Genomic DNA, 23,784 nt, shown 5'->3' on the forward strand with positions numbered 1-23,784 from the left:
CTGCACACGCTACACTCATCATCACCATCAACGGCTCACAAACACCATCTCAACTCCCCTGGGATACAGCTCTGCCCGTGGAGAGCTTCTTCATCTTGTCTGCTTTAACACCGGCACAGAGGATCTGCATTGCAGTGTCAGCTACCCTAGCCGAGTACCACGGGTGGCGTCACGTTCCCCCTTCTCCAAATTAATTATCATACCATCTTCACCGTCATCTGAACGGTCATCTTCTTTATTGGACACCCAGGGCCACGGACCAGGTCCCAATCACCACCGTGACATACTTCCCCCTAAAACGAGCCTGAAAGGCCGGGTGCTGAGTAACTCCCGGCCCTGTGTGGCATTTCATTTTAACACCAGATAGCAGGGATATATTGTATAGTTTCAACATTATAAATCTACGTATATATTTGAGGAGGCAGACACAGATGCTGTCATGGCCAGTATGGATTCGACAACAAGCTAAAAAGTATAAAAAGGGTACAGTATCACCAGATCCAAGGTATATATAGTATACTTTCAACATTCAAAATCTCCGTATTTATTTCAGGAGGCAGACACAGACGCTCTGAGGCCCAGTATGGATTACACAACAATATAAAAAGCAGTAAAAGGGGAATGGATCACAAGCGTACTGCTGTATACAATGTTGTGGTCATTTGGCGATCTACATATATATTTCAAGAGTAACACAGCCTCTCACAGTCTCAGTATGGATCACACCATAATATGAAAAGAAGATCCGCAAGAAATAATCACACATGTGTGCCAATGTTCCAGATGTCAATGATGCATTTTGAGTGGTGGGTGGAGGATGAATTTCGGGCACAAAGGGTACTGGATCAACAGATACAAGGTACTGTATATATAGTCTACTTAAAATACAAAAAAATTTCCATATGTATTTCAGGAGGCAGACACATATGCTCACATGCTCAGTATGGATTTGACAATAATGTAACAAGTTGAAAAAGGGTACAGTATGACCAGATACAAGGTATATATAGTATAGTTTAAACATTCTAAATCTCCATTGACATTTCATGAGGCAGACACAGATGCTCTCAGTCCCAGTATGCATTAGCAAAGAATATATAAAGTATAAAAAGGTTACTGTATCACCAGATACAAGGGACAAATAGTATTGTTTAAACATTATAAATCTCCTTATTTTTTTCAGGAGGCAGACACAGACGCTTTCAGGGTCAGTATGGATTACACAATATAAAAAGCAGTAAACGGGTAATGGATCAGAAGCGTACAGCTGCATACAGTGTTGGGGTAATTGTAAATCTCATTAGATATTTCCAGAGTCAGAAACAGACTCTCACTGGCCCAGTATGGATTAGAACACTATATAAAAAGCAGTAAATGGGTAAGGTATCACAAGCGTACAGCTGTATACAGTGTTGGGTTAATCTTAAATCTACAAATATATTTCTGGAGTTACAGACAGACATTCACAGGCTCAGTATGGAATTCACAAGAATATAAAAACTTGAAAAAGGGTAATGTTTTACAATCGGTCAGCTGCATACAGTGTTGGTGTCATTTTAAATCTTCTTATATTTTACCAGAGTAAGACACAAACTCTCACAGGCTCAGTATGGATTACATCCGAATATAAAAATGAGAAAAAGGGAAATGTATTCGAAACGTACACCAGTGTACAGTGTTGGAGTACTTTGAAATCTTCGTTTATATTTCAGTGTCAGTCTGCCAGTCCAGACTCTCCGCTAGAGGAAGGTAGATGGATAAAAGTACAGACGTAAAGTCGAGTGATTTTAGATGTTTTTGAATTTGTAATCACAGGAAAACCTCCCGGGAGAATTTGCAGAGGCGATGCTGACCCTCAATAACTTTAACTGTGGATACAGCTAAAACGCAAATTAGTGAAGAAAGGGTTGCTGTATCGCAGTTGCTTCGATCCCATCACCGTAACTCGTCTCCATCAAATTGTGATCACAGGGAGAGCTGTAGACATGGTCCTCACTGCCTATCATGATCTGTCTGGTCATTTTGGAGTGCAAAACACACAAGCCACAGGCCGTAGGGGAATCTATTGGATTGCCATGACAGGACACATTGAAAAATGGTGGCAGGAATGTCACACGTCTGTGACTATGAAAAATGTGAAAAGTGATCATAAAGCACCATTGCATCCGATTGGGAGATGACATCCATTACAAATGGTAGCCAATGGTAATCTGAAGGTAGAGGCCAGCAGGACAGAACATAGCTACATCTTAACCATCATCGATCAGTACACCAAATTTGTAGTGGCTGTCCCTGTGACGGATTTAACTGGCCAGACTACACAGCGGTGGAGCAGGGAGAGGTAAGTATTGCAAGTGCTGTGTCCCTGAGCAAGCAGGGGGGACCCATTCGTGGGTGCCGGTACTGGCACAGGGCCCCTCATAGTACGCCAGTGTGTCTGACGGTCAGTGGGCCCCCCCACCGTCAGAGACACTTTATTGTACTATGAGAGGCCCTGTGCCAGTGCCGTCGCCCAAGGGTTGGGCCACACACCTGTTCAGGGCAGCAGCACTTGCGGCAGCTGTTGACCCCGAGCCTGGGGTGGGGGGGCAGCCCATTTCGGGTGGTTTAAAAAATGGCATATGTTGATGTGTAGGCTGAACTTTCAGCTGCTGCAAATGGAGGAATTGGAGAAGTCAGAGGAAGAGAAGGACAAAAGCAAGCCTTTTTTCTGGCAACCTATGTGTTATCAGGGGAGGGTGGGACAAAATCTTTTGAAACCCATGCATGGTTCATTTTAATGAAGGTTAGATCATCAACATTTTGGGTCGACAGACGGGTCCTTTTTTCTGTCGGGATTGATCCAGCAGCACTGAAGACTCTTTTAGATAGCACACTACCAGCAGGGCAAGCAAGCTCCTGTAAGGCATATTGTACCAAATCAGGCCATGTGTCCAGTTTTGAGGCCCAATAATCAAAGGGGAATGACCTGTGAGGGATAACCTCGATATGGGAGGAGAAGTAGTTTGTAACCATAGTTGACAACTGCTGTCTCCTGTCACTTGCAATCGATTCTGTATTAGCTGTCGTGTGCGCGGGACTTGAGAAATCAGACCATAACATGGTCAGGAAACCCCTGTCTCCAACGCCAGTTCGGCTGTGTGCACCACGAACACCTCTTCCATTTTGCCCACTACGGCTCGTGGGAGAACCAACTCTGCTGCTGTGTGCTGTCCTGTTTACCAGAGTTGCTTGTTTGTTAGCGAATATTAGCTCTAGGTTCTCCTGTGGCATGATGTGTAATTTGCCTTTATAGCGTGGATCGAGGATGCTGGCCAACCAGTAGTCGTCATCCCTCATCATTTTGGCAATGCGGGGGTCCCTTTTTAGGATCCGCAAGGCATAGTCACACGTGTGGGCCAAGGTTCCAGGTGTCAATGCTGCACTGCCAGTGGTGGGTGGAGGAGCACTTTCTGGCAAATCCACATCCCTCCAGTCACGCACAAACCCTGTACCTGACCTTGGCACGCCCACATGTTCTCTTGCCCCCTTAGAAGCATCCTCCTCCCCAAAATAATCATCCCCCTCATCCTCCTCCTCATCTTCCTCTTTTTCCTCCACCTCGTCCACGACAGTTCCCTGACCAGACAATGGCTGACTGTCATCAAGGCTTCCCTCCTCCTCCTCCTCCTCCTGTTGCTCCTCAGCTGCAGACGCCTGATCCTTAATGTGCGTCAAAGTTTGCATGAGCAGACGCATAAGTGGTATGCTCATGCTTATGATGGCGTTGTCTGCGCTTACCAGCCGTGTGCATTCCTCAAAACGCTGAAGGACTTTACAGAGGTCTTTCAGCTTTGACCACTGCACACCCGACAATTCCATGTCTGTCCTCAAACTGCCTGCCCGTGTATCCTCCCACAAATGCATTACAGCCTGCCTCTGTTCGCACAGCCTCTCAATCATGTGCATGGTGGAGTTCCATCTTGTAGCAACGTCAATGATTAGGCGGTGCTTGGGGAGGTTGAGTGATCACTGCAGCTTCTGCATACAACTGGAGTGGACGTTTGAGCGACGGATGTGCGAGCACAGTCTTCGCACCTTATGGAGCAGGGCTGTTAACTCTGGATAATTATTTAGGAAGCACTGCACCACCAGGTTCAAGGTGTGAGCCAGGTAAGGTATGTGTGTGAGTTTTGAAACGGCTATGGCTGCCACAAAATTCTGCCCATTATGACTGACCACCTTGCCTGGCTCAAGATGTAGACTGCCCAGCCATGACTCAGTTTGTCGATGCAAATACTCGGCCAGTAACTCCGCGGTGTGTCTACTGTCGCCCAAAGACATCATTTTTAAAACAACCTGCTGCCGCTTACCACTAGCTGTTCGATAGTGGGACACTTCGTGTGCAACACTGACAGATGTGGATGGAGTGCTCGTTCGACTGCGCTCTGTCGACGAGCTTTCGCTTCTGGAGGAGGAGGGTCGAATGCCTACACCCAACTGTTTCCTATACCGTGGGCTAGGCAGCACTGTTCCACCGCCGCTGTCCCCTGTGCAGCCAGTGTGGGAGAGAAGGTCCCCGTTGAGTGTCTGGGTCGGAACCAAGGGGACCGTCACCTGGGTTGCGGGGGAAGCTGTTTCCGGGGGACAGAGTTCAGGGACGAACCGTGGAGACTGACAGGTGGACTGGGGGAGGAGCCAATATAAAAGGGGCGGGGAACAAGATTCACAGTGAGTCAGCAGAATGAGACAGAAGAAGCAGGAGATCGTGGGAGCGACTGAGAGCCAGAACGACTCACCAGAGCCAGGAAGGAGGCCAGAGACAGGATACTTCCTCTGGACATCAGTGGGACGGCGCCGAGACTACCGTCCAAGAACCGCTGCCCCGCGTCGACCAGCGGCCGCCGCTTTCTTCCAGCCCGTGGCTGCGGCCTGCCCGTGGTCACCAGCGGCCGTTGCCGCCTCGCTCCTGCCTGCGGCTGCGGCCTACCCACGGACACCAGCGGCCGCTGGCGCCTCACTCCAACCCCCGGCTGCGGCCTGTCTCCCACTGCCCGCAGCCACTCTGCCCTCACCCGTGGTCGCGGCAAGCCCAGTGCCGTCGGCTGCCACCACTGTCCCGCTCCGATCCGCGGCAGGGGCCGAGCCTCTGCTTGCCGCGGATTCCCCGTCGCAGCTGCTAACTGCACAGGTGGCCTGTCACCCGCCACCCCACATCGCTGCCACTTGCCCCCGTCCAGGCGCTGCGGTCTACTCGTCCAAGGACTCCTCCGGGGCCGGAGGTGCCCCAGCGCCACGGGAGCAGCGGAACGTTCGAAGACTATGCCAACTCTTCAGCAGCTGGGCCCAGCGGCTGCTCCGCCGAAGAGCCACCGTTCAGAACGCCGAGGGACGTCAGGACGGCTAAGCTGACTATATAGTTAAGGACCCATAGTCGGCCATACCGCGGCCCTATAGTGACCGGCTCTCACCGGATGTAGTCGTGTTCTACTCTGTTTGTGTTTACTGGTATTGAGCCCCTGCGAGGGCAACCCTTGTTACCCCTTTTGGTGGGTCAGGCCGAGCCTGAGTAAAGTCACCTCTAGGCCTATAAACATTATTACCAAAAGCACCAAACCGTCTCGCAACTCATCACTGCATCCTGTGTACCTGCTAGTACCACACCTGCATCCACCACATTAACCCAGTGTGCAGTGATGGACACGTAACGGCCCTGGCCATGCCTACTGGTCCATGCATCTGTTGTGAGGTGCACCTTTCCACTCACTGATTGTTTTAGTGCATGCACAATGCAGTCTTTCACATGCCGGTGGAGGACAAGGATGGCTTTTCGAGAAAAGTGCCGACTGGGTAGGTCATAGCGTGGCACAGCGTAGGCCATGAGCTCTCGGAAAGCTTTGCTTTCTACCAAACGGAAGGGCATCAACTCTAATGAGATCAGTTTGGCAATGTAGGCGTTCAAAGCCAGTGTACGCGGATGAGAGGATGAGTACTTTCTTGTCCAACTCAGAGTGTATGGTAGGGTGAGCTGGACTTGAGAGCTGCATATGGGGGAACTAGCATTGGACATGATGGACTGAGAAGGGGTTGGTGATGGTGAGGGTGTTGATGCCCTAGATTCAGTGTTTCCTCGCGAAACTATTGTGTTTGCGTGACTGATTTGGCCTATCGACGACACCTCAACATTTCTTGATGGTGGTGTGCTTAGCGGTGGCCTTACAGTGGGGGAAACGATGGAGCATTGCCGGCTAACTTGAGTCGGAGCAGGTGCACATGTGCTACCTGAGCTTTTGTAGTCCGTCCACGCTTGTAATTGCATGTTGGTTAAATGTCTATGCATGCAACTGGTATTCAAATTTCTTAGACTTTTCCCTCTGCTAAAGGTCCTTCGGCACTTCTTACAGATAACCTTTGCGTCATCAGTAGGATTTTGTTCAAAAAAGTGCCACACTGCACTCTTCCTACTATGGTACAAATTTTCAGGGCTTGCACGCTGTGCTAATTTTACCTTCTGGCCAAGCTGTCCTGCAACTCTTTTAGTTTTCTTGCCAAGTTTTTGACAGCTACGGGCCTGCCGGATAACCGCTGCTGCGATGACGGTGCCTGCTGCAGATCCTTCTCCTGTTCTGACCTATTGTCACAAGCACCCTCTTTCCCCAATGGATGCCAATCCGGGTCAACAACTGGGTCATCCATGAGCTCGTCTTCAATGTCATCTGCACCTTCCTCTGTGTCACCGTGTAAGGTGGTATAGTATGCGGGAAGGGGCACCTGAGTTTCATCAGGGTCTGATTCGAGCTCAGTAGACTGCGAGGGCAATGTAGTGCTGTGGGTGAATGTACCAGCAGATTCGTCTAGCAGTGGCTGTGCATCAGTGCACTCCATGTCAGATTCATCTTGGACTGGGGAATTCAGGATTTGACTTGATAACCCAGGAATGGTATGTGAAAAGAGGAAAAGAGCTCCATGGAGTAATCTGAAGTGTGTGCTGCAGCATCCTTCACTTTTGGTGTGGGTGAAGGACACAACGAAAGGTGTTGTTCCTGACCAGAGGCCTGCACTGACGACTCTGTGCTTGCAGTTTTTGTAACTTCAGAAGAGGCAATAGAGCTGGAGGCTGTTTCGGCAATGTAAGCCAAAACCTGTTCTTGATAATCCTGCTTTAAAAGCGGTTTACCTACTCCCAGAAAAGGGAACCTTAAAGGCCTTCTTGTGCCAGACGATGACACAGGCTCAACACCTCCTGCCTTAGCTGCTATTGTGCTTTTGCCAGAACTAGCCGATGCACCACTACCACCACCACCATCAGTACCAGCTGCGCCCTCCCCCCCCGCCCACGTCCGCGGCCTCTTCCACCAGACTTCCTCATGTTTGGGAAAATGTACCAAAAATACTAGCAGAGAAATGGTACTGTATGAGTAGCGTACAGCTGTGTAAGGTGTATGTAAGAAGTGAAATCTCCGTATATATTTTGTGAGTCACAGACACTCACCCAGTATGTATTTCATTGTAATCCAACAAGCAGATATACAGTACTGTATCAGAGGTGTACAGCTGTATACATTGTTAGTGAAACTGTCAATCTCCGTATATGTATTGACGGAATGTCACACACACACGCTGACTCTGTGTAGATGTGACAGTAATAAGAACACCAGATATCCAATACTGTTTGACAATCGGACTGCTCAATACGGTGTATAAAGAAATGGAAATGTCCGTATATGTATTTATGGAGTGTCACACACACGCTGACTCTGTGTAGATGTGACAGTAATAAGAACACCAGATATCCGATACTGTTTGACAATCAGACTGCTCAATATGGTGTATAAAGAAATGGAAATGTCCGTATATGTATTTATGGAGTGTCACACACACGCTGACTCTGTGTAGATGTGACAGTAATAAGAACACCAGATATCCGATACTGTTTGATAATCGGACACCTCTATGTGGTGTATGTATAAAAAAAAAGGTTAATCTCCGTGTATTTTTTACGGAGTCACACACATATAGCATGTATTTGTCCGTGATACCAGCCGATACACGGTAGTGTGTGAGGAGCGTACACCTCTATACAGTGTGTGAAAAAATGTACGCTCAGTATCTCCTGTGCAGAAAAAAAGGAATAAAAGGATTTTTGCTTTTAAAAAAGCAGTCTGCACAGCAGTGTGCAAACAGCAATGCAGCTATCAGGGAGCCTATAAGGCAGCCTAATCACCAACAGAGCTGCTGCACACAAAAAATGTGAAAAAATGAAGGATTGGTAACTGTGCAGAAAAAAGGAATAAAAATATTTTTGCTTTTAAAAAAGCACTCTGCACAGTAGTGTGCAAACAGCAATGCAGCCATCAGGGAGCCTTATAAGGCAGCCTAATAACCAACAGAGCTGCTGCACACAAATATATCCTCCCCTGTCACTGCACACTATACTGTTGTGTGTGTTGAGTGACATTCGCTATTAGCACAAGCTATTTTTTTTTACTTTTTCCCTGCCTAAACACTCTCCCTATTGAGAACGATCAGCAGCAACCTCTCCCTATGCTAAGATCGGCAGAAGTAAGATGGCGGTCGGCGGTCACGGCCTTTTATAGGCACTGTGACGCCACACAAAGCCAGCCAATCACTTGCATGCCCTTCTCTAACATGGTGGGGGCCGCTGCCGACGTAATCGCGTTGCCCACAGTGTGCGTCCTTCATGATTGGCTGAAAATAGGCGCTGGAAGGATTGTGGGAAACGCGACTTTGGCGCTCAAGTCGGCGACCTCATGGCCGATCTCACGCTATGGTCGGGTTTCGAAACCCGATTTTAGCAAAAGTCGGCAGATTCTGAATTTGGCCGACCCGTTTTGCTCAACTCTAAAGAAAACAAATTCGCAAGACGACTTCACTGCATTCAAACAGGCAACACTCGCTTTCAAATCTGCCCTCACCTCTGCTAAACAGGCCTACTTCACAACCCTCGTATCTTCCCTATCCTACAATCCCAAACAGTTATTCAAAACTTTCAACTCTCTCCTCCGCCCGCCACTGCCCCCTCCAACCTCCCTCATCTCTGCTGAGGACTTTGCCACACACTTCAAAAATAAGATCGACCAAACAAGGCAAGTCTTCATTGTTCAACCACCACAACCCCTTTGTATAACAGACCAATGCCCAAACCCCATAACCTCCCTCTCCAACATCACTGAAGGGGAGCTTAATCGCCTCTTCTTCAAATCGCACCTCACAACCTGTGCACGTGACCCCATCCCATCCCACCTCCTTCCCAACCTCACCACCACACTTATCCCATCCCTAACCCACCTCTTCAACCTATCGCTAACATCTGGTACCTTCCCTTCTGCTTTTAAACATGCCACAATCACGCCTATCCTTAAAAAGCCAACCCTCGACCCAACCGCTAAGTCCAGCTATCGCCCGATATCACTGCTCCCATTCGCTTCCAAACTCCTGGAGCTGCACGTCCACGCTGAACTTTCCTCCCACCTCTCATCTAACTTGCTCTTTGACAATCTACAGTACAATCTGGTTCCCGCCCCCATCACTCCACTGAGACAACCCTGACCAAAATTACTAACGACCTACTTACAGCCAAAGCAAACGGACAATACTCTATACTCCTGCTTCTAGACCTGTCCTCTGCATTTGACACAGTTGACCACTGCCTCCTACTACAGGTCCTCTCCTCCTTTGGCATCAAAGACCTCGCCCTATCCTGGATCTCCTCATACCTCTCAAACCGCACATTCAGCGTCTCTCACTCCCACACTACCTCCTCATCCCACCCTCTGTTGGAGTCCCCCAAGGCTCTGTTCTAGGACCCCTACTCTTCTCAATTTATACCCTTGGCCTGGGACAACTCATACAGTCCCATGGATTCCAGTACCACCTTTATGCTGACGACACTCAGATCTACCTCTCTGGCCCAGACGTCACCTCTCTGCTGTCCAGAATCCCAGAGTGTCTATCAGCCATATCCTCCTTCTTCTCCTGTCGCTTCCTCAAGCTCAATGTGGACAAATCCAAACTCATCATCTTTCCTCACAGATCTTCCTTACCTGACCTATCTATCACAATTAATGACATCACGCTTTCCCCAGTATCGGAAGTCCGCTGCCTTGGAGTAACCCTTGACTCTGCTCTGTCCTTCAAACCACACATCCAAGCTCTTTCTACCTCCTGTTGCCTCCAGCTCAAAAATATTTCCAGAATCCATCCTTTCCTCAACCCTCAATCTACTAAAATGCTTGTGCACGCCCTCCAGTCCATCCTTAACTCTGTTGCCCGACTAATTCACCTCTCTCCTCGCTACTCCTCCGCTTCTCCCCTCTGCAAATCTCTTCACTGGCTTCCATTCCTTCAGCGTATCCAGTTCAAATTACTAATACTGACCTACAAGGCCATCTATAACCTGTCTCCCCTATATGTCTCTGAACTAATCTCCCGATACCTTCCCTCACGTAATCTCCAATCCTCCCAAGACCTCCTTCTCTCCTCCACACTTATTCGCTCCTCACCCAACCGCCTCTAAGACTTCTCCCGAATAGCCCCCATCCTCTGGAATTCTTTGCCCCAACATGTCCGATTATCAACCACATTCGGATCTCTCAGACAGAACCTGAAAACCCACCTCTTCAAGAAAGCCTACAGCCTGCAATGACCCCACTACCTCCTCACCACTACCGGAGATATCACCTCAACCAACACCGGAACTGCTGCAACCCCCCAACCTACTGTCTCCTTCCCCACCATCCTGTAGCATGTGAGCCCGAAAGGGCAGGGTCCTCTCCCCTCTGTATCAGTCTGTCATTGTAAGTTTGCTTACTGTGATATCTGTAATTTGTATGTAACCCTTTCTTATGTACAGCACCATGGAATCAATGGTGCTATATAAATAAATAATAATAATAATTAGAATATTATCAAAAATTAATTTATTTCAGTTCTTCAATACAAAAAGTGAAACTCATATCTAATATAACGGGCTAAGCATCACTCTGTCCGAAACCTTTATAGACTGCACAAACGCGACCCGCCTGCGCAGTCTGGCTCCAGATAGAATGAGGCATCCAGCGGTGAGGAGTGTGTATGGTGCCCGGAGATGGCGGTATGTGGCCGGAATCGCGCATGCGCATAGTGCGGTCCGGCGCCATTTTACTGAAGACACATTTGCAGTGTGTCTTCAGCAATATGGCTCTGGACAGAGCTATGGGCATGCGCGTACTCCGGCACCAGACTCCTCCCCCGGCTTCCAGCAGAACGTGACAGCGCTGGAGCACAGGAAAGAAGGGTGATTATAAATGTTTTTTTTGTAAGTGTGTAGTTTAATAGGGGTGAGGGAACCATACATATCAGGATAAGGGGGGTGAGGGGACCATGCATACCAGGAAAGGGGGGAGAGGGGACCATGCATACCAGTATTGGGGGGTGAGGGGACCATGCATACCACGAAAGGAGAGTGAGGGGACCATGCATACCACGAAAGGGGGGGTGAGGGGACCATGCATATCACGAAAGGGGGGTGAGGGGACCATGCATACCACGAAAGGTGGGTGAGGGGACCATGCACACCACGAAAGGGGGTGAGGGTACCATGCATACCAGGAAAGGGGGGGTGAGGGGACCATGCATACCACAAAAGGAGGGTGAGGGGACCATGCATACCACGAAAGAGGAGTGAGAGGACCATGCATACCATGAAAGGGGGGTGAGGGGACCATGCATACCACGAAAGGGGGGTGAGGGGACCATGCATACCACGAAAGGGGGGTGAGGGGACCATGCATACCATGAAAGGAGGGTGAGGGGAACATGCATACCATGAAAGGAGGGTGAGGGGACCATGCATACCATGAAAGGGGAGTGAGGGGACCATGCATACCACAAAGGGGAGTGAGGGGACCATGCATACCACAAAGGGGAGTGAGGGGACCATGCATACCAAGAAAGAGGGGGAGGGGACCATGCATACCATGAAAGGGAGTGAGGGGACCATGCATACCACAAAGGGGAGTGAGGGGACCATGCATACCACGAAAGGGGGGTGAGGGGACCATGCATACCATGAAAGGGGGGTGAGGGGACCATGCATACCACGAAAAGGGGCGTGAGGGGACCATGTATACCAGGATTGGGGGGTGAAGGGACCATACATACTAGGATTGGGGGGGAGAGGGGGCCATGCGTACCAGGATAGGGGGGTGAGGGGACCATACATACCAGGATAGGGATAAGGGGGTACCATGCATGCCAGGATTGGGGGTTGAGGGGACCATGCATACCAGGATGAGGAATAGGGTGCCATGCTTACCAGGATTGGGGGGGTGAGGGTACCATGCATACCAGGATAGGGATGAGGGGTGCCATGCACACCAGGATAGGAGGGGGGCAGCACATACCAGGATGGGAGACCATATACGAAAAAGACTTACTTTTTGGCAGTGATATGGACAGTCACTCTGCTAGTTGAGGCACCCAGCCATTGCGGGGCCTTCTCTTTTTCTTTATGGACAAATATATTTAAACCCCCTTATATCTATTTGTATAACTCCCTTGATGAATCCCCGTTATTGGGGAGGAAACGCGTAGGGAGCAAATACCCCTTCTGACGACTGGGGGTGACACTATAGGGTCCATTTGGGGCCTGTCCTTGTAAGGGCAGGAGAAATACCTGGGCACGACAGGGAGGATAGGGAAAACTTCACACCTGTAACCCTTTAACCTCCTTTTCCACACGCTGTCTTGTGCTGCTATATGGACCCGAATACCCGGCAGGGGACCTCTGAAAAATACGCCTGGGCGTCTTTGTCCATGAGTAATGGTGAGGCCGAACCATTTTTTAAATGAGCACTGATACACACGAGCACTATTATGTCTGTTTATGTGTTGTTTATGTGATGTCTCAGGTTTTAATGAATTATTAAAGGTTATGTTTAATTTTGAATGGGAATCCTCCAAGCTACTGACACGAGACCATATACCAACAAAAATGCTCGCCACCTGGGTGTAGAACGGGTTTATAACTAGAACGGGTTCATAACAAGTATTATATAAAGTCATAACAGAGTGATCTATTTAACGTGTTTATTTTTGTTATGGCTTACAGCCATTGAAAACCCAAAAGTCATTATCTCAGGAAATTAGAATACTTTATAACACCAGCTTTCCTTTTGCATCAATTACTGCATCAATGCGGAGTGGCATGGAGGAGATCAGCCTGTGGCACTGCTGAGGTGTTATGGAAGCCCAGGTTGCTTTGATGGCAGCCTTCAGCTCGTCTGCATTGTTGGGTCTGGTGTCTCTCATCTTCCTCTTCTCAATAACCCATAGATTCTCTATGGGGTTAATGTCAGGCGAGTTTGCTGGCCAATCAAGCACAGTGATACTGTTATTTGTAAACCAGGTATTTGTCCCTGGGACAAAGCTAACGCAAAACACGCTTCTGGGAGCTGCACTGCTACACTCAGGTCATATGTCCTTGCCCTATTAACCCCTTTTTGCACTGTCTGCACCTTTTTCATGTGTCCTTAATCTATGCCAGAACAGAGACTTACAGGGATTCATGTTTTTGGATATGTGCACATGCACCTTAAATTAACCCTTGCTCTCTGCAGCAAATATAGCAACACTGATTTGGGCACTAGTTCAAACCAACATCCATGTATATTATTGTCAGGAGATATTAGGTGTGGTATGGCTATAATTGTTATGGTGTACTATTTTCTATTAGTAGGCACTAACTTATAAGAACACTCATTTTGGCAACTGTGCTTTTACCGTTTTTTTTTCTTATATATGAGAATCTTATATGGAATTATGCCATTCTATTATAGATACCTGTGCTTAGTCTTCATAAAATTATGTACCAGTTGTATATGTATACATTCACTTCAGTGATGTACACACTCATTTAGTATATACCTTCAGGCTGACATATTTATCACTGTGGGCTTTATATTAATTCCTGCTTTGGAAATTTACATAAAATATGATCTTTCGATTTTTTGACCAGTTTGGCAGTTATTGGAATGTATCTTCCTTTTAACAATTTTTTATTCATGATATGTCATAATAAAGTTTATTAATTTTATGGTGTTCAGCTTCTGTTACCTTTTCGGATTAGCACAGTTATTTTGATGTTGCATTATGTAAACCCCTTATCATCAGATATACCCATCATGAGTGGGGTGCTATTTCCCCCACCATGAAGGATATATCCACCATGATGATCTCCCGAGCACTGCCCAATGCACTCGGGTTTCAGTCATAACTGCTGGTACCAAAGTTCAATAGCAACCGCGGCATTTAAAGTGTTTGACAGAAGGAGAAGGCTTCTTCTGTCAGCCCATCATCCTCCTCGATGGCCCCCAGATGTCCTGCCTTTATCTGCCTATTAGGTCACAGTCAAATAGTCTCCTTGCCAGATGAGTGTATGAAAAATCGTCCAATTTACATTGAGAAAAAAAGAACTATTTTGATCCGTATTATCATGTCCGTTTTTAACATCCATACAGTATCTGTTTTTAGACATCATGATCCGTATGTTTTTTTCTCCTGCACCCATAGGCTTGAATGGTTGATTATCAACTAAAAAACAGAAGACACTAGCGCATGCTGAAATTTTTTTTTAGTCCGTGTATAAAAAAAAATCTCATCTGAACATCCTGACTAAATAACATTAGTCAATGTAGTGTTTTATTTTAACCCATGTCCATCTGAAAGGGACCCAAGGCTGGATTCACACTTCCATGTTTACGTTTATGTGAGGCTATTGGATTTTGGGACAGGAGACCTGAGGCCGGTCCGAGCATCTCAGTCCTCACTGTACATGGACCACAAAATACATACTGTATGTGTGAATCCAGCCTAAGAGTTCATCCTCACATCTGATTTCACGGATAGACCTTGTACCTGTGATAGTCTATAGGGTCATTCACATGTCCCTGATTACTCGGTTCATGGAAAATCACTGACACGTCTGATTTTGATAGGAATGAAAAATCAAAATAGGCCATGCAAGTCAAAGGGTTCGTGTAAAAAATTGGACCGCACTCAGACAACATACAAGTGGGGTCCGATTTTCATGGGGTGTCACTAATGGAGAAGGTGGAGAATCTTTTTAAGTTATTTTTTATTTCTAAACATAAGAGAAAAATGGATGACAAAAAGCAAAATTTATATACACCATATATGATTGTATATATAAATTTATAATACATAACATATATACATACTGTATATAAATGTTTTTTGGTGGTAAGGGAATATATATCTATTGATTTCATGATGCTTTAATGATTTTTATTTTATCTTCCCTCTAAGTGACTATAACCAGCCATTGTTTCATCTCTCACATATTTTTTGGAACTCAGCATGCTAGCCTGGGAGACTAAAGTTTCATTCACACGTCCGATTTTGCCACGTGTGAGAAAAACAGATCGAGTATTCCGATCAGACTTTGATCAAAGAGCGGTGTGAGTGTCATCCAATTTTCTCGTATATATGTTTATGTGTTCATATTATTATTATTATTATTATTGCGCCATTTATTCCATGGTGCTTTACATGTGAGGAGGGGTATGCATAATAAAAATTTAAAAAAAGTACAGTAATCTTAAACAATACAAGTCATGAAAATCACATTGTATGATTTTTACATAATTAATTTGCATTTCATTGAATGAAATAAGTTTTGAACACCAACCAACCAGCAAGAATTTTGGCTTTCACATACCTGGTACTTTTTATTTAAGAAGCCCTCCTAGAAAATAAAAGAAACACAAGATGACTTGTCAATCGTTCAGGGTCTCCATGTTAGATCTCGCCTTCTGGGGTAAGGAATTATTCTGAGGAAGTTCAGCATTCAGCCCTGAACTACACAGGATAACGGTCAATGACCTGGAGAAAGCTGGGACCACAGTCTCAAACTTTACCATTACGACATCATGGATTAAAATCCTGCAGGGCACGCAAGGTCCCCCTGCTCGCATCAGCACATGTCCAGGCCCATTTGAAGTTCACCAATAACCATCTGGATGATCCAGAGGAGGCATGGGAGAAGGTTATGTGGTCAGGTGAGACCAAAATAGAACTTTTTGGGATCAACTCCACTTGCTGTGTTTGGAGGAAGAAGAAGAATGAGTACAACCCCAAGAACACCGTCCCAAATGTGAAGCATGGTGGGGGAAACATCATACTTTGGAGGTTCTTTTCTGCAAAGGGGACAGGACGACTGCACCGTATTGAAGGGAGGATGGATGGGGTTAAGTACTGTATCGTGAGATTTTGGCCAACAACCTCCTTCTCTCAGTACCAGCATTGAAGATGGGACGTGGCTGGGTCTTCCAGCATAACAATGATCCCGTCAGGCAACGATACACCGTCAGGATCTTCCATCCCCTCTATCTCAGAGTAGCGGTCATATACTGTCCCCCAGGCTGACCCACCCAGTTCCTTGACCATTTTTCTGCCTGGCTGCAGGACTTCATGTCTTCAGAATTGCCAACTGTTATCCTGGAAGACTTGAACACCACCATAAACAGCCCCCACCTCCCTATCTGCATCCTAACTTATATCTCTAGTCACTTCTCTTGGCCTTTCACAGCTTTCAACCTCTGAGAAACACAAAGATGGTAATACCCTTGATCTGGTCTTTGGCTCTGTTCAATATCCTACCTAGATAACTCAGCTTTTCCCCTCTCTGACCACAACATTCTCTCTTTCATGCTTACAAATCCTCGCCCACCCCAGAACACTCCGACCTACCACACATTTAGAAATCTTCAAGCCATTTACCCTCATACACTTTCAGACTCCCTACACTCATCACTGTCCCCGATCTCCTCTTTTTCCTGTCCTGATCTGGCTGTACACCACTACAATGACACTCTCAGAAGGCCCCTTAACCAAGTAGCACCCCTCACACTCAGAACCTCCAATCACAGACTAAAGTAGCTTTGGCTCACATCGCAAACTTGATTTCTCCAGATGCTCTAGGAGTGCTGAATGCCTATGGAGGAAAACTCACACACCAGAAAACTTCATCCACTACAAATTTATGTTAAGAACCTATAACTCTGCCCTTCACCTCGCCAAACAGACCTACTACACCACCCTGATCTCTTCACTATCCAACAACCCCAAAAAACTTTTCAACACCTTTCACTCCCTCCTCAGCCTGAAAACACAGGCCCCTATCACAGACATCTGTGCTAATGACCTGGCCTCCCACTTTATAGGGAAAATAGAGAATATCCGTCAGGAAATCCACTCCCAGCCACCAAGTGCTGTGACTCCCATCCTTCCCTGCATCTCCTCTGGCTCACTCTCCACATTTGATCCTGTCACAGAAGAAAAAGTATCCAGGCTCCTCTCTTCTTCTCATCCTACGACATGCACTACCGACCCCATTCCCTCACATCTCCTCCAGTCACTCCTCCTGTCACTGCTTACCTAACTAAAATCTTCAAACTGTCCCTCTGGCATTTTCTCCTCCTTCACACACTCTATCATTACTCCATTATTTCAAAAAAAACCTCTCTCAATCCATCCTGCATAAATAACTACAGACCAGTCTCCAATCTCCCCTTCATCTCTAAACTCGTGGAGCGCCTGGTTTACTGCCGCCTTACCCATTACCTCTCCACTCACTCTCTCCTAGATCCCTCACAGTCCGGCTTCCAACCCCTACATTCTATAGAATGTGCACTCATCAAAGTGACTAATGACTTTGTGGCAACGAAACGTAATGGTGACCACTCTCTGCTCATTCTTCTTGGCCTTCTTCAGCTTTCGACACTATTGACGAACATCTCCTACTCTCTATGCTTCAATCAATAGGCATAAAGGACATTGGTCTCTCCTAGTTCTCTTCCTATCTTTCTGACCTCTCCTTCAGTGTATTGTTCACTGACTCCCCTTTTTCTCCTCTTCCTCTCACTGTTGGTGTCCCTCAGGGTTCAGTCCTTGGCCCTCTTTTCTTCTCTCTCTACATGACCCCAATTGGACAGATCATCAGCAGATTTGGCTTTCAGTACCATCTTTATTCTGATGACACACAACTATACACATCATCCCCTGACCTCACTATACACATCATCCCCTGACCTCACCCCGCTGTACTACAGAACACCAGTGACTGTCTGTCCGCAGTCTCCAACATCATGTCCGCTCTCTATCTGAAACTCAACCATTCCAAAACTGAACTTCTCCTGCTCCTGACGTCTACTGACCTCCCTAAACCTGACATCTACCTCTCCATGAGTAGCACCATAATAACCCCCCGGCAGCAGGCACGCTGTATGGGTGTTATGTTTAACACCAATCTTTCCTTCACCTCCCAGATACAATCTCTTACCCGCTCCTGCCAATTGCACCTAAAGAACATCTCTAGAATCCGCCCCTTTCTCACCATGGAAACAACAAAACCCCTCACTGTTGCCTTGATCCATTCCCGCCTGGACTACTGTAACGCTCTATTAATTGGCCTCCCCCTCACTAGATTTTCCCCTCTCCAGTCCATCCTTAATGTAGCAGCCATGGTTATCTATCTTGCCAATGGTTAGTTAGACGCTTCCGGTCTGTTAAATGAACGGGCAGAGTCCGATACCAAGAGATAGTCTCTTGGTGAAGATCACGTGACATTGCCAGTCACGGTATCTGAACACGTCATACAGGTCCTTTCTAACTATAGAACCTGCCGACGCTCACCGTGCCCTCTGCGGCTATTATTCATTTCAACAGTTCACCCAGCAAGCTCATCTTCGGCTGGGACACAGCTTCAGGATTTATTGCTCAGTGGCAAGCACAAGACAAACATCGAATCCAGTCATCTGTATAAGACGCTTCTCTCACAAAGGTATCGGACTCTGCCCGTTCATTTAACCCTAGCACTTGCAGCGCTTTTACATAGAGATGTTTATATTAATCTATAGCGCTACAATTTTTTATATCTACAAATGCACCCTCATGGTATGAGAGTTGAATTTGTGAGCAAACTCACTTGAACTAATTGGGCACATGTCTGCTTAATAGTGCCATAATACTCCTACCGCTTAGGAACTCCTGAGTTTATATGCTTCTAGCACTGACAGCGCTTTTGTAAAAAGACGCTTTTTTTAATCCATAGCGCTAGTTTTATATGTTCAAGAATGTACCTTCACATTATGAGAATCTAATTTGGGAGAAAATTTGTTTGCAATAACTAGGCACGTGTCTGCTTAATAGTGCCAAAATACTTCTACCGTAGATCAAGGAAATTTTGAGTTTTTATATAGATACTTTTATCCTATATTTAGAAGTGTATCCTTATGGTATTAGAGTCGAACTTGGGGGATAGACAACTTGTATTAACTGGGTACAATTCCGCTAAATAGTGCCAAAAACACATATATTGTATACCAAGGAATTCTTGGGGATTTTTTTTTTTTTTTTTTCCTTGGTGCCTCTGTTTAGGTTCTAATGGTCTGTCTCTCTTTTTAATATTCATTTGGTTATTGCAGGCATTTGCTAAATAGCCACGTCTCTCTTCGTCCACTATTGAACATCTTTCAACAAACCAAAATAAAAATCAGGTACTTTTTTTTTTTTTAGGGTAAATACTATCAGTAATGTTTTGTTGAGTGAATCAAAGCGCGAGTATATTTATATATTTATACTTTTTTTAGGAATAATACCCCATTGTGGTAGGGGATTGTTGATACTCGCTGCTGATTCAGCACATATATATTTGCGCTGCAAAATTATATAATACATATTATATAATTTATATAATTTTCAGTTTTGCCCAACACCTGATCGTCTAATCGTTAGACAGAGACCTGGAGAGGCGTACAAGCCACAGTGTCTTGCACCCACTGTGAAATTTGGTGAGGACTGGTGTTTCAGCAAGGCTGGAATTGGGCAGGTTATTATTTGTGAAGGATGCATGAATCAAGCCGCATACAAGGTTATTCTGGAAAAACAGTTCCTTCTGCTCAGGCAATGTTCCCCAACTTTGAGGACTGTTTTTTCCAGCAGGACGATGCACCATGCCACACAGCTAGGTCAATCAATGTGTGGATGAAGGACCACCACATCAAATCCCTATCATGGCCAGCCCAATCTCCAGACCTGAACCCCATTGAAAACCTCTGGAATGTAATCAAGAGGAAGATGGATAGTCACAAGTCATCAACCAAAAAGAACTGCTTAAATTTTTGTACAAGGAGTGGCATAAGGTCACCCAAAAGCAGTGTGACAGTCTGGTGGAAATCATGCCAAGACGCATGAAAGCTGTGAATAATTATCATGGTTATTCCACAAAATATTGATTTCAAAACTCTTCCTGAGTTAAAGCATTAGTATTGTTGTTTCTAAATGATTATGAACTTGTTTTCTTAGCATTATTTGAGGTCTGCAAACACTGCATTTTTTTGTTCTTTTGAACAGTTCTCATTTTCTGAAAGCAAATACAAAGTTTAATGCTTGGAAATTCGGAGACATGTTGTCAGTAGTTTATAGAATAAAAGAACAATTTACATTTTACTCAAAAATATACCTATAAAGAGAAAATTTTGCAGAGATCTCTTACTTTTTGCCAGAGCTGTATATATATATACAGTCTATACAGGGTGGTCCATTTATATGAATACACCTAAATAAAATGGGAATGGTTGGTGACCCAGATCGGCGCGCTGAATTTGCAGAATGGGCAAAACAAAAATTGGAACAGGACCCTCAGTTTACACAGAACATTATGTTCAGTGATGAGGCAAACGTTTTTGTGTGGGCCTTTTAAATTAATACACCTAAATAAAATGGGAATGGTGAGAGTTTTCTCATGTAGTGTGTCTTGCATTGAAATCTGCGTCGATGACCCGGGTACTGCATTCACCAGACATCAACACAATTTCTATCAGCTCCTCACATGTTAACCTCTGTGACATGACAAAGAGAAACTTGTAAATGAAAGAATAAAGTTACGTTAAAACCAAGCACACCATTGTTTTCTTGTTAAATTCTCAATACGCTGGAGCCTGAAGAAGAGACGTAAGCAGTCCCAAAAGCTTGCTTTGTATTATCATTCACTATATTTTGTTAGCCATTAAAAGGTATCATACCCACAAGATTCCTATTTTGTTTCTCTCACTGAGAGCACTTTATATATATTGATACGAGAAACTTGCACGAGTCTCTCACATCAACACCCGGCTTTGCTGCCGGCGCTGAGGACCGGGTGTTGATGCGAGAGACTCATGCATGTTTCTCGCATCACACAAGGTAGTGTGATCCCGGCCTTACCCAGTGACAGGCTACAAACCTGAACGATCTGGAGAAGATCTGTATGGAGGAGTGGGCCAAAATCCCTACTGCAGTGTGTGCAAACTTGGTCAAAAACTACAGGAAATGTCTGACCTCTGTAATTGCAAACAAAGGTTTCTGTACCAGATATTAAAGAGGTTGTCCATTACATTCTATAATGCCCCCACTGATTTAAACCTTGTATACAAGTGTCTTTGTAAATATTTCTTGTCATTTGTGCCTGTAAGCGGCGCTATCGCTGACCGCTCACTCAGCATCACCCCACCGCTGACATCCGCTGATGTCACGCCAATTTCCACAATCCCTTGCATCACTTGGGTGCGACTCAGTTGCGTGCACCCCTCCTGATCATCTGTCCTGTTTCACTGCACGCCACAGACCAGTATTCAGGGCGCTTTCCCTAACTCCTCCGCTTTCAGTAGCCGCAAGCGAGCGCAAAATCTGCTGTGTTGTCTTGGTTTGCTGGGTCAGCAAAACACAGCAGTAACTGCAACTCTTCCCCTTCAAATGTATCCCTTCCATTTCAAGTACCAAACCACAATGTGAAGACTCATTCACACGTCAGTATTTGGTCAGTATTCTGCATCAGTGTTTGTATGCCAAAGCCAGGAATGGAACTTACCGAGAAAAAAATATAATTGAAAGACTGACTCCTGTTCCTTATTTTGTAGACATTCCTGGTTTTGGCATAGAAATACTGATCAAAAATACTGATGTGTGAAAGAGGCCTGATAAAGACCCCAGTGGGGTTGAAACGTCCTTACTTTGTCGCATACGTCAAAGTCACCTTTAATTTTGTTTGTACGCACAAAATAAAGACACTTGCATCACCAAGAAACAGAGTGTGCGGCGAATCTCTCTAGTCATTCACACGGTATAACACACTGCCTTCCATAGGCTTCTCTACATGCTATAGTTACGCTGTTTACTGCAACTTATCGCACAGAATTAAAAATAATTGCAATACCTGAAAGCGAATTTCTATTGGAGCAGCAAGCAGAGATTTTGAAAACCGCGAGGATTTCATACAAAATGTACAGAAAAATTGCATAACCTGCTGAAACGTGAAAAATTAATACTGACGCGCACGATATGGGTTTTCGTCTGCTGCTAGTAAAATGGGAACTAAAAGTGTGGCGAAGGGTTAAATCTCTGGTCATGTGCCATCTGCTGCTTCTAAAGGAAAGAAAAAAAAAACTGAGACTGACTCTGCAACTTCTGGAGCCAATGAAAAGTTTCAGGAGTCATGTGATGGGATGTGTCAGGTGACTGTGAGGCTTATCCGCCTGCTGTGAGTAGGAAGCTGTGTCCTTTCACATTCATCTTCCTACAATGATTGCTGAGTGGCTGCTTGTCCTGCTCCTGGGTGGGGTGGATGGGGGTGAGTAGAATACTACACTTTTCTCATCATAACTATATATCCCTCCTGAAAATATAAAATTAAATGCCTGCAGTATCTATTATACGGTGCAGACCGATATCACCCAAAGGGCTCATACTCACTTGCGAGAGACTCGCACGAAAACCTGGCGCTGCCGCCGGCACTCGGATCGGATCTTGCGGCTTGCGTGCATTTCTATGCAGCCCTTTTTTCCGCCCACATATTTAATTTCGTAGAGGAGCAAGCATGGCTTTTAAGTCTCCTCACTCTGACATGCCATTCTCCGGAAAGAGAAACGTTACCCTCTATCTCCTCGATCAAAAGTATTTAGTTAATGCTGTAAGATAAATACTGCAGTTTTTTTTTTTTTTGCATATCTTTTTTACTGTAAATCCCTCCTTGTGCGACTGCATGGAGTTCTTGGAGCAGATCCTCACCAAAATCCTCCTCAAAATCTGCTGGGAAAACTCTTCCGATTAATTTTCTTAATAGAAATCCACTTTGCTTTTCATATATAAAAGAAAAGTTGTTTTTTAAGAGTTCTTTTTTCCACTTCAGGTTTTTAAAAAAAATAAATAAATAAAAAAGAAACTTGTCTGATGGATGAAAAAAAAAAAGTGGCTGTATGCACATAGATTCTTTCTGTTACTCTTACGTTTTTGAGGACGGTTTGGAGAGTTTCTCCTCGGTTTCTGCTCCAAGAAGGCTCAGGCTGTGTGCACACATTGCGGTTTCTGCTGCGGAATTTTCCACATGGATTTGTGTAAATCCGCAGGTCAAAAGACCTGCAGTTTATCTGTAGATTTCCTGCGGTTTTCCACTGCGGTTTGACACCTCTCATGGAGCAGGTGCCAAACCGCTGCGGAATCCGCACAAAGAATTGACATGCTGCGGATTTAAAACCGCAGCAAATCCGCACGGAAAATTCCACACTGTTTTTTTCATTTTACATTGCTTTTAATGGTACTGTACACAGCAGCAGAAACTGCTGCGGATCCGCAGGACCAAATCCGCAGCAGAATCCGCAATGTGTGCACACAGCCTCAGTGTATATGTCACTTGTTTGAAGCGTCTCCTGATGGAATCCGATCCATATTAGGACCTGTCCAATCCAGAGG

At 45.6% G+C, this 23,784-nt stretch overlaps 1 protein-coding gene and 1 long non-coding RNA gene across 2 annotated transcripts in view; one reads left to right on the plus strand and one right to left on the minus strand.

Moving 5' to 3' along the window:
* Positions 1-15,747, minus strand: part of LOC141051975 (uncharacterized) — a 212,860-nt gene extending 197,113 nt beyond the window's left edge. Inside the window, exon 1 of the long non-coding RNA XR_012220721.1 lies at positions 15,719-15,747. This is a non-coding gene — a long non-coding RNA (uncharacterized lncRNA). The remainder of the gene's footprint in view (positions 1-15,718) is intronic.
* Positions 15,748-22,506: 6,759 nt separating this feature from the next.
* The window catches only part of PRSS16 (serine protease 16), a 28,713-nt gene continuing 27,435 nt past the window's right edge, over positions 22,507-23,784 (plus strand). Inside the window, exon 1 of the mRNA XM_073549132.1 lies at positions 22,507-22,666. Within this exon, the coding sequence (XP_073405233.1) occupies positions 22,618-22,666 (49 nt within the window). The 5' untranslated portion in view covers positions 22,507-22,617. The remainder of the gene's footprint in view (positions 22,667-23,784) is intronic.

The sequence above is a fragment of the Dendrobates tinctorius genome, unplaced genomic scaffold (assembly GCF_039654945.1).
Source record: "Dendrobates tinctorius isolate UK_male_01 unplaced genomic scaffold, ASM3965494v1 ptg000158l, whole genome shotgun sequence".
Lineage (NCBI taxonomy): Eukaryota > Metazoa > Chordata > Amphibia > Anura > Dendrobatidae > Dendrobates > Dendrobates tinctorius.